At 44.3% G+C, this 12,160-nt stretch overlaps 1 protein-coding gene across 2 annotated transcripts in view; it reads right to left on the bottom strand.

The window, feature by feature from the left end:
• WDR73 (WD repeat domain 73) overlaps positions 1-8,273 on the bottom strand; it is a 111,055-nt gene extending 102,782 nt beyond the window's left edge. The window contains exon 1 of one of the 2 annotated variants that reach the window (XM_069640145.1): positions 8,158-8,273. In XM_069640145.1, the coding sequence (XP_069496246.1) occupies positions 8,158-8,219 (62 nt within the window). In that variant the 5' untranslated portion in view covers positions 8,220-8,273. The remainder of the gene's footprint in view (positions 1-8,157) is intronic. The other variant, XM_069640146.1, reaches the window with a different exon arrangement.
• Between the last annotated feature and the right edge of the window lie 3,887 nt (positions 8,274-12,160).

Below are 12,160 nucleotides of genomic sequence, written 5' to 3'. Positions count from 1 at the left end.
GGCCTTGGGCATTCTCAGGTGTTGTAGGAATAAGTTTGGCCAGCTGTAGTGTTGCTGCAGGTCCTGGGGGCAGAGGATGGCAATGGATTGTGTTTTAAAAGATGGCCACTGTGCTCCTTCCCGTTCCTGTGCGATGATGCTACTTCTGGTTTCCGCTTATTTACGGTCAACGCTTTTAGCGGTGACCGCTAATTCCAGATTCATGGATGGCGCAAGTGCTATCAGCGCTTTCCTTGATGCCGCTAAGGGACTTTTTGGGGCCTTTAACGGCATGGCGGTAGTGTCCTTACCGGCATGGCACAAAGCTTGTACCCGCGTACTTATAATGGCATACAATTAGCAGGCTGGTTACTACACGGACATGTTATTTGCGCCATTCCGGTAAGAACCGTTACTTGCTGCCTACCGCGTAATGAGGCCCTATGAATTTACCTCAAATATAAGTACCTGAAACATTTTGTGGTAGATACTTCCTCGAGAAATGGGTAAAGCATATATGTGTATGTTTTTTTTTTGGTAACATGTATGGGCGCAGTCAGGGATTATTTCATGTCTTTACCTAGAAAGCCGACTGTGGCATTTTACCCAATATTTCACAGAAAGTGTGATGCAAAATACACACCATTTTAACCCATAATTAAAAATAAATGCTCAGGGGAAGAACCCCCCAAAACCACTTTGGCTGGTTCAGATTTGCTTGCTACACTCAGTCGCTGAATATTCGTGGTAATTGTATATAGCCACCCAAATTCAAAAATTACACAGCTGCCACTAATTGAGGTACCGGCTGGAAAGGTGGCTTCTCTGAAATAATCTGCTGCAGGTTTTCTTCCGACCACCAACCTCAGTTGTTTTGATGACAGACACGACACCAGTGGCCTATGGTGGGGGCCCTCCTGGGAGGTACTTCTGTACAGGGGCGTTAGGGGGACAGTTAAGAGAAGGCAATGTCCCCTAATTGGAAAGAAATTAAAGCAATTTTCTTTTTTTTTTTGCTTTTATCAATTTTATGATTTTGCAAAATGGTTTTCTATCTTCCTCTTCATTTTCTGTTTTCTTCTACTTTCTTTTTTTTTTTCCTTTTCTTTCCTTACGTTAGTTGCACTTAGGTTTGTCTGTTTCAAGACCATTGCTTTAGGTGGCCAAGTTTGCTGTGAGGAGTTCCGTCTCTTTTTTGGCGCATTCATCCAAGGCGGCTTTTAGGATTTTTGCCGTTGCTAGGGACCATGAAGTCCTTGAGCCACTCATTAAACGGGACGACCACACTTCTTCGTCGTACTGAGAGAAGGGTTCAATTAGAGGGGTGAGGAATGCTCTTCGGGCAGTTTAAGAGGAGATGTTTCACTGACTCCTTTTCTGATAGGATTTTGCACAGACGACAATGGTTTGTAGCAGAGGCCCCTAATGGCCCGGACTTCATTAGTTGGCAATAAGTTCAACCTTGCCATTAGGAGAGTAGAGCGAGGAGCTCTATCCGGAAATCTTTTGATGATGTCAGTCGTAGTGTTCAATTTTTTCGGTTGAGATGATAGGTGTTTTAGGAGTTTATTTTTTTCCGCAATTGTCTGAGTTTCAATCCAGTATTCTTGGTCCATTTTCCTTTGGTTGGATTTTGGATCAATGTCTCTTCTGTGCATGCGATGTTAGCCACACTTGTTCTTTGTTTGGCGGCCCAAGTATTCAGCATCTTGCAGCTATCGTTGTTCATTTCCGTATTTATCAGATTATATAGCGGTGGAGATTCAGGCATGAGCACTTTCCTGAAGAGGGACATTTCTCCTGCCTCTTTTACTGCTTTCAGGGAGCATAGGCCCAGTTCTCGTCTGATGGCTGCAATCGATGTCGAATTCAGAAATTGGAGGACTTTCCGCCAGAAGTACCCCTCCAGTTTTTCCCAAATTGTCGGTGGGATCGTGGGCAAAGCTTCTCCTCCGTAAACCAGGCATGGGACCACTTTTCCTTTATAGAATTTTAGGACCGGTAACAGAGAGAACCAACCATATTTTCTGTCGATGATCCGAGCCTGGGTTGTGAGCTTTCGCGTTTTTTCCCCACAGATGTTTTTGCATTGCAGCTTCTGTTTTGGAGCCGTCTATCATCACGCCGAGGTATTTAAAGTTTTTGGTGACCTCCAGGGCTCCTTTTTCAATGTGCCAACTCGATTTTTTTTACTTCTTTCCAGGTGGTTTTTCCATTATCAAGATTTTCGTTTTCTCCTTGTTTATCTCCAGATTGTTTGCGGATTTGTAAGAGGCCAAATTGTCCAGTTGTCTTTGGAGGCCAATTTCTGTATGGTCAAGGAGGATAATGTCATCAGCATAAAGAAGTCGAGCTACGGGTGTTTGGCCAATTTTTGGCAGAAAAGATCTTGTTTGATTTGCACTTTCTTTGTAGTCGCCTAGGAACGAGATGAACAGGACAGGGGCCAGTGGACATCCCTGCTTGACTCCTCGGAATGTTGGTATTACTTCAGAGAGTAAGCCTTGGTGGGTCAGTTTAACTCGCATAGAGGTTCCTGTGTGGAGGGCTTTGATGGGTTCCAGTATTGCGGTCGGTCAATTCCAGGAGGACAATTTGGACCATAGCATCTCTCTATCGACTTGGTCGAATGCCTGGGTGAGGTCTATGAAAGCTAGGAGAACCTTTCCTGATCCTTCCATGAGTTTGTTCTTTAAGATACTAAGGATCATGATGTTCACTGTAGTTCCACAGTTCTTCATGAAGCCCGCTTGGAAAGGGTCGTTGCATTCAGCAGATTTTGCCCAAGTCTGAAATGAACCATAGATCTTTCCGATGGTATCTAGCAAAGCAATTGGGCGGCAGTTTGCAGGAACCGACATGTCTACTTTCTTGTATATGGGGGCGACCAAGGAGGTGGACCATGAACCTGGAATTGTTCTCGACAGGGTACAGTTTTGGGTACAGTTTTTGAAGACTTGACTGATAAAGGTGGCCCATTCCAACGGGTGGTTTTTCAAATCGATGTTGGCAATTCCATCGGGTCCCAGAGCTCTTGATGATTTTAGCCTTTTTATGGTTGACAAGATGTCATCAATATCAGAGAAGTCCTCCCAGGCGGTATGTTCCGATGGCTCGTCTATAGTAAGTGAATTCACATTTGGGAGCTTGAAAGTAGAAGAGAAGTGAGTTTTCCAGGCGTCCTCTGAGACACAGTTTGATGTTGGAGCGGTCGTGGGGTTATCGTTCTTTTTTATCAGTTGCCAAAAGGCTCCTGAGTTTTTGTCTGCCAATTTCCTTAGCATTTCTTCGGCATCTTGTTGATATAGGACTGATCTGTGAAATCTTAACCAAGGCTTGTATCTTTTTTGTTCCACCGTGTAGATTTTCACTGCGTCACTTGATGTTAAAGTTGCCGCTTGTCCCTTCAGTTTCCGCAGTTTTCGCCTTTTAATTACCAACTCCCTGTTGTACTCGTGCATCGGGTGGACAGAGAGCCTTGCTTTGTTCTGTGTTTTTGAATAGTAGGGAATTAGCAGAGGTTGGTAGTCTGCTAGATGAATTAGGGGCCCAGTTTCCCTATACTGTTGCTTTGCGTAGTTTCTAGTAAGTTCTCTGATCCTTTCAGTCGTGAGTCTGAGACGATTTCCTTGGGCTGCAAGTTCCTGGGCTTCAGACACGTACACTCTTGTGCTAAACTCTGAAGGCCAGCTGATTTTCAAGATGTTATGGTCACTGGCGGAGGTCCGCAATACATCGAATGAGGCAATCCGAGTGAGCATGCCCTCAGATGTGAAGATGTAGTCAATGGTTCCCTTTTGCGCACCTCTTTCCCAAGTCGGGATGGGGTTTGCTGGGGGAAGGGCCTCCTCGATGTTATGAAGGTTTCTGGTGTTCATTAATGATTGCCATTTCTGCCCTCGAGACTCTGCCTGAATTTTTGCTCGCTGGTGGGTGGTGTTCTGTCCGTTTTTCGGGCACTTCGCGTTTATGTCGCCACTTATTATGATTAGCGCCTCTTCCTGAGCTGCTAGGATTCCATCGATCTCTGTTTCGATGATTTTAAGGAATTTCTCGTTGGTGATAGACTGCGGATTCCAATACGTAGTGATTATGGCCAGCCATTGGATCTCCTTTTTTTTTTCTAAGTCTTTGATACAGAGGGGGGAAGCCCATTCCACCAGCACCGCTAGATGGTTTTGAGTAGCGGCTAAGCGTTTCTTGATTGTCAGACCAGCTCCGGTCCGGACTGCTACCAAGAGACCAGAGGACGGGCGGCCCAGTCGACCTTTGCTGGCAGGTGAGACCATTACTGAGATGCCATCGATTCCTGGTTTGTCAAGGAGCCATGTTTCTTGCAGCGTTATGATATCGCATTCCGCAAGGTTGACTTCGCCTGGTCTTGTTAGATGGCTAAATCCTCTAGTGTTCCAAGACATCATTGTAATAACAGAGCCATCTTGAGTCTTTGTGTATTGTGAGGCTGCTGAAGATGGTTGTTGGATCTTTTCTCTGTTTGGCAGACTCACTGATGTTGGTTGCTATTTTTTCGTCGAGGACTTAGGAGCTTTAGGGAACCACGCTAGTAGTTGTTTGATAGGAGCAAATGTTGACGAAGTATTTGAGGATTGAAGATGAGACCTCTCGCTCATCACTTCTTTTAGTTTGTCATTCGCATTTTTGATTGATGTTTTAGGTAGTCCATGTAGAACTGGGCTTGGGTTTCTTTCTTCTCTTACCCACCCCGAGGGGTTTTGATTCCCTTTTGAACATTTGACCTCTTCGCCGAGGTCCTGAAAGATGGCGGTCCGATGGCTTGCTGATTTAGCTTGTTCGTGGGTGCTCCAATTTGTCCAATTTAAAGTAATTAACACTCAATACTTTTGCCCCTAGACTATGGGACATCCTGTATTTATCTGAAAGGATGGCAACAGTGATGGCCTACCACCAAGGGGAATTCGGTCGCCCCATTAGAAAGAGTGGCCCTCAACTTGGCAGTTTGTTTGTGCAGAGAAGAATTTTTTGTCTCTTTCAGCCACCGAAATCAGGGGGTAGGGTGTATAATATACAGGCAGGCTCTATGAGTCTGAGGTTTCCATCTCCTCAAGAGGTACACTTATATCTCACTCCCCCTGTTGGATCCTTTTTCTACATCTGTTTTTCTTCAGGTTTCTGTCTAGAGCCGGGAGCGATGATCTGCAACCACGCTGACCCAGGCGTCTCCTTGAGGCTTCCCTTTCATCCATCTGATTCCAAGGGTTCTCCGCAATATCATGTGGGCATATTACAAAGTGTTATTGGTGGAACAGCCCAATTTGTGCACTAAATATTTCCAGATAGGCCACCGTTTGGCAAAGGCAACTTGTCAGGAAACAGTAATAGAATCGCACAAATGACAGAGGCAGCATGAAGCAGACAAAGCATAAAGCGGAGGGAGGACTTACAAGATAAGGAGGTGGATGGGGGGGCCATGCTTGGGAGCCTGTGGGGCCTCACAGCAAGTGTTAAGGGTTCCTGTATCAAACAATGACTACAGCAAGCGGTTGGCCTTATAAAACAGTGTTGTTGCTTGCCTTTAAGTCTTGAAAGTACACTTGCAAAATCCAGAGAGTTTTTAGTCTTGCATTATTTTGAGTTGTGGATTTAGGATCCCATTAATGTATAGAGAAAATGAAAACATGATTCATAAGTACAACCCCGTTTCTTGCTGGGCGTAGCAGGCGACAGCCCGGGGAGCAGAGCACAACAGCTCAGGAGGAGGGTGCAGTAAGGGGCCCACCCAGAAAGCTATGAGCTGGCCGCACAACACATTAAGCAGCATGCTGTGCTGGTGAGCGCTCCTCTGCAATGTGGCTGGCTGCTCTCTGCCGACTTTTGGATGACAGCAATGCATTGGAATATGCAGACAAAGGAATGCATATTCCAAACACAGCGTGTGAGATGCTCTGGAGTCACACATCATGTGCCCCTCATTCTTTATGTTGACAGCCTTCAAGTGGGGCAATGTATAAGTGATGGCTCATTAAACAAGCCATTATTTTTACACAATATGTCCTTAACACTTCAGTGTTAAGAACTGAACATGGGGCATTTTTAATCACTAGGCTAGCACAAGTATCATCTGACCAAACCTATGCATTATTCAAAGAGAATTAAAATGCCACACAGAAAAGGTTTTAAATTATTTTCATATCTCCATTTGAAACACCAACACATTTTATTTTTATACACTTTTTTATATATTACTTTTTAGTTACATGTGGCGCATCTCTGGGAAAGTTAACTGTCATTTTCTTGCTTACTATTATAGTGGCTGCTTTGGGACATGGACTAAATACATGTGCTCAGCATCAAAGGTCTTTTAATGTTTTAAACAAGCCAGCCACTGCTAGGTGCGCACAGCAGATGGTAACTCAATGTCACTTTGCACCTTGATTAGGAAAGGAGAGTTAATTTTGTGTCACCCTGCAGGCAGTATCCATGCCAAATCAATGCAGTGATATGTGCGCATCAATATTTTGTGCACTGCACAAGCCACCACCATGTTGGTAAATGGCATCTGTGTGGCGCTTCCGTATGTATCAGCACATATGTCTGTTTTTGTCTGCTGTGTTCCAAGTCCTTACAATAGCATACTGGAACGTTTTGTGTATGTGGCTCTGACGAGCATGCATACTGTGCCCACACTTAAACACATGAAGCAATCAAATAAGTTGCCTCAAATTCTACATCCCCTAGGCCAAACACCCTTGCTACACTGCCACAACATGATTTCATTTATTAGCTGCAATCCAGCACTAATAAGAGATGCTAATACCAGCTCTGTTAGATAAAGCATGGGCCTGCTAGTTTTTGCAGAAATAACCCCCGAGGATTGCGTAATAGTGAGGTGGTAGTGGCTGAGAAACTGTGGATCCTTTACCATGCATTAGAAGCAGGTTTTGTTTAAAACGCTACATAAGCTTATTACTGGTAAGGCTAAAGTTTGTAAGAGGTACAATCCTTCCTCTGTAGCATTTCTGTGCACTGTTTATTGGGTCTCTCGTCTACAGTATCCTGTCCCGTCTATAGATATAATTCCCAAAAGATATTTCTGTATTGTGGATTGGGCATGCTCACACTGAGACCCAGTCCTCCATCATCTAAAATTCTTCCCTATCTGATGGTATTTGTCCCCTTTCCCACTCCCAAAGAGGTATTTTGAAAGAGTAGAATAAGAGTGTACCTGACTGTCCATCTTGGAATGATAACCTTCTATCAGAAAATAATTCATATAGTTAGTCTAGTGTTGCCCTTTTCGAAATACAAGTGAGGTGGTAACACCTGCAACACAGGGCCAGTGGGCCATCAGACCCGGGTAGACTGGTCACAGTGCAGTGTGCCAGTATGGACAATTTGAAACTGCATTCATGCAAGGCCTTCCCCTAAGAGCAGGTGACAGAAAAAACATTTACTTGTACAGCAACAGCTGTTTTCACATTAGAATTCTTCTGTAAAGTAATTGCATTACAAAGATATTAAACCGGCGTCATTTATATGGCAATTATGTATTCATATTGAGGAGAGGTTTTGTCACGACACATAGGTGTGGTTTGGGAGTGGGGTGTGCCAGTTGGGGGCCGCATGGTGGCACATTCTGGTGTTTCGCCCTGGGTACCAAGTTGGCTAGAAACTGCCCTGCATAACCGCAGAGTTATGTACATCCATAGCTCTCAACTCACCCGCTTTTGGCGGGTGTCACCCGCCTTGCAAAGGGCTGACTCACCCGCCAAGCTTCCTGCACGCCCATTCATTCCAATGGGCGTCTCACCCGCCTAAAACAAAATCGGGTGATTTCACCCGCCTTTGCGAGACAAATGGTTGAGAGCTATGTGTACATCAATAAAATAAATGTATCACTTGGTAGGTTCTTCCCATGATACTACAGAGTAACAAAGGCACATATCCTGTCCTATCACAGTATTACTGCGGGTTATGCCACTATTTTAGCAAATTAGGGAGACCCACAAAAGAGTTGATGTTGCATCCTCGTAATTCCTGCTGCTGATCCGCCGCCTTTTCCGCACTTACGACATTCAGCTGACCGAGTTTGTAATTAACACGATAAAGCTGCCAAAACAATGACCGTAAACGCCTCATTGACCAGGACGAGTCAGTCACCCCTCCCGCCTAATGACTGTCGCATCTCAGAGCACTCACAGCCTAATGGACTCGAGCAGCCAGTTGTCGTATTCATCCTCATCAGAGTCAGCAGAAGCCATCCCGGCTACGATCAGCAGCACCTTTCCATGGACATAGAAGAAAGGCTACGAGGAAACAAGCACACGCTGCACACGCTGTCAGTCAGTCAAAATGTGAGGCGCAGTGGTTGTCGGCATGCGAACAAGGCAGACATGTCTAAAAAACTGAAGTTAAATAAGATATAAGCAAACCCACCAAATAATATAATTTAAAAAAAATATCTCGGGAATATTAGTAAGAGAATTACACGTGTTTAGATTTAAAAATACTCCACCATGTTTATATTATTTTGTGGCTTACTTTTAAATGAAAATTAAAGTACTGAAAATATGCAGAAAATAATGTCAAATTGCTTCAGTGGACCGCTACCAGATCTGAGTTCCGTTTTCAGATGCCCGAGAATAACCTCGTCACATTGAGGCTGGGCGCACTGCACAAAGAATGAACAGCAACATAAGAGTCGACTCTATGGAAGGGTGTCAATCTTGGGCTAATGTCGCTCCGCCCCACCCCGTGCCTTCCATACATAACAACCACCCACCAACATATTTGACTTGCTCCCTACTTTCCCTTTGGAAACTCAACAGGTAGAACGGTATGGTATGGAGGCCAACTTCCTGTCGATTTAGGCGGGAGACAACAGATTTTTTTAATTAAACATACTACTATTTTTTTATTTTCATTTATTTATTTATATATTTTACTTTCTCCCATCTTAAATAATGGAACCCCCAGTGCAATCCTATGGGAACATTCATTTCTCCCACTTTCTGTGGCAATATCTCCCTCCTAGGTGCTCCGGATAATTGTTGCCATGTATGAAAAATGTGGTGGGTCATACCTGTTAACTCATAAACCTTTCAAAGGTAAAACCTGAACTAGAGTCAGTTCACTCACCCGCCAATCTCCTTACCCCTTCATGGGCGTGAATGGGCTCTCACCCACCAAGGTCGAGGGTGAGTGTAAATTGTAGGACATAACAGACAGGCATGGGGGCGCAAACAGTGACAAGAAATCATCCAAATGGAACAGTGTGCCACCCTGGTAATCCATGCCAGTAAATCAGCTTTGCATGAATGCATATTTTATTCAAATATACAAGCCAGTGTTTGAGGCTGCTGGCCAGTGCTCCATCCTCCGGTGCCCCATGTGTCAGCCTGCCCTTGGACCCAAAACGCTTTCCCGCTATTTCCTGCTGCCTGCCCTCCCCATACCACACATGCCAACATTCTGGAGCAGCTGGGAGGTCGGTTTTTGCCAAGAGAAATTGGGAGAACTGAATTTTCCCATTGGATTACATGTGTGGTAGAGTTATTTTAGGAGGGAGAAAGAACAAAATAGCAATATGTTTGATAGAAAAAAATAGTAGTCTCTCGCCTAAATCAGGAGGGTTTACATGTATGCCATACATCTCCTTGCATATTCTCAACGCTGTATGCTGAATGCACCATCTTTAAGTCTGGTCTCTGCCATATGCCAGCAACTCAATGCACTGAATGCCATGACAGCCATGTTTCTTTTTTCCCATAAATAGAGTTTGCAAGTCGTAAGCGTTCCCCATTACACAATTTCTCTCTGTTACGTCTCCCTTAACAACCCAGTACAGTCATTACGACCCTCAGAATGTGGCAATGTTGCATACATAGAACACTTTACTCTCTCCCTGGCTCATTGTGTACCCTCTTTCCAGGGCATTTTCTAGACAATATACCACTATGGGTGAAATTCTAGAATGCTCCCATACTAAAAAAACTGCAATGAAACCCTGCCCAAAAATTACAAAATCATCACAAAATAAGCAAAAGTTGGTGTTATTAGCTTGTAATCAAAGTACTTAAAAGTAATACGATGCAGGAAAGTAGACAACATTGCCGAAAGAATTTACTTTAATTATCTCATGTATATGTTCATTGCCTAAATAATACTGGCCTAGATTTTTCAGCCACTATGGTCTTTATTGCTTTTGTTTTGTCTATTTAATTTGATAATTTTGCTTTCAATGTAAAGTATAAATAGAGGCAATAACTTCATTTTTAATTTACTGAAACTCCTCTCAACTATCAGCAACAGCAACTGTAGCAAAGATCCTCAGGCGTACCCATTAATTTTCAAACAACAAAAATGTTGTTGTATGAGGAATACGTTACAACAAAGACAAACATTTTCACTGGTCACAAGCCGTAATTGTTGGCTTTGCCAATGCTACACTATAGTCTAGTAAACCATGATGCAAACGGAATCACTATTAGGCACTCCCAATTTTGTCAAATGTAGCAGTGAGACTAAATGAATATACATACTATCCAGTTTAAAAGTACACAAATCACGTAATAAACCACTCTGACAAAATATACACGGTTTTAAAAACATATTGGACAAAAGGTATGATTGTAGCTATTTTTTCTCAATCCATACACAAAAGGCAACAGGCCGCAAGGCATATGTGCATGGAAGCCTGGCAAAGTAGGAGTTTGGGGCTGGAGCAGGTAAGCAGGTGTTCTTGGTGAGCTCTGGAGCTATCCAGTTTAAATGTACACAAATCATGTTAGTTATGTTATGTTAGGCATACTTATTAAGCGCACATTCGCCAAAGGCATCTTGGTGATGAGAAAGGAGAGAGGTCCAATGTGCGCGACCGCCACACCATTAAAACATGTGAGATTTTAGAGTCTTTCTGAAGGCAAGGTGGTTTTTCAAATTTTGTACATGAAGCGGCAAACCATTCCAAAGTCGGGGAGCAGCAACAGAGAAAACACGTCCATCACAACGTACACGCTGAAAGGCAGGGACGACAAGTAAGCCAGTTGATGCCGACCGCAGAGATCGCGACGGAACGTATCGAGAGAATTTAGCGCACAGGTATTCAGCCCCTTGGGCATGAAGAGCGCGATAAACCAGACATAAGGTTTTAAAAACAAAGTGCTGCGCAACTGGTAACTAGTGCAGGGACCGCAACACCAGGGAAATGTGGGCATGATATGGGTAGCCGGTGGCGACCCGAGCACCCATATTCTATAGCCTTTGCTGCCGCTGAATGAGTCCCTTAGGTTGATATAGATAAAGAGAATTGCAATAGTATAAACGACTAAGCACAAGGGCAGTCACCACAGGGGGATGAAGATGAGTAGGAAGAAGTGGGAGAACCTTCATAAGAATTCATGGGTAGAAATGCCCTGCTTTGCAGACAGCGGCAACCTGGGGCTTCATGGAAAGAGTGGCTGAGATTATTATCCCCAAATTCCTCACCTTACCGGCTGGGATCGGGAGGGGACCCAAAGAAGAACGCCAAAAGGAAGACACCCAGAGTGAGGGATCAGGGGTAAACAGGTATATTGATTTTTCATCAAGAAAACCCATTAAGTTTACATAATAAAGAGCCACCTGTGCAACGTCTGTCGCTAATGGGATGTGTGAGAAGCCTGAGAGTATTCTCCGACCTACTCCCCCGGGATCTTCCATTTATGTGGCCAGGGAAGGGACATTGCTTTTGGATTCCGATCCTGGGTGTGGACACACGAGGGAGGATCACCTGAGTGGAGGGTAACGGGGGATTGGGAGGAGAATACCCAATGGCAAGACATGGTATTCCCACTTTCCCAATTATACACCAACACACTCTCCCCGAGCCTTAATGGGGTATTTCCAATCACACCCCATCTCTGCCTCCACATTTCCAATAAGTACCGGGACGAAGAAGAGGTGACTGGGAGCAATGAGGATTAACCATAGAAACAACATAGGAATACAAAGTGAGGCCTACCATGTAACACGTTTGAATTGTCCCACTAATAGAGTCAGGCAATGCCAGACACTTTACACCAACTGTGCACACCTGACTCCAATTGACTCTTACCGGCATTATGAAAAGGGCAGTTCTGCCAGAAGCATTGAGCGAGCTGGGATTGCTGACGGGACCAGGATAGCTAAGGAGCCGCAGCAAGAGGAGCCTGGAGAGTCCAGA

This window comes from Ambystoma mexicanum, chromosome 7q (assembly GCF_040938575.1).
Source record: "Ambystoma mexicanum isolate Mex_15411 chromosome 7q, UKY_AmexF1_1, whole genome shotgun sequence".
NCBI classification, from domain to species: domain Eukaryota; kingdom Metazoa; phylum Chordata; class Amphibia; order Caudata; family Ambystomatidae; genus Ambystoma; species Ambystoma mexicanum.
The sequence above is the reverse complement of the archived record's forward strand: the minus strand, read 5'-3'. Positions and strand labels throughout refer to the sequence as shown.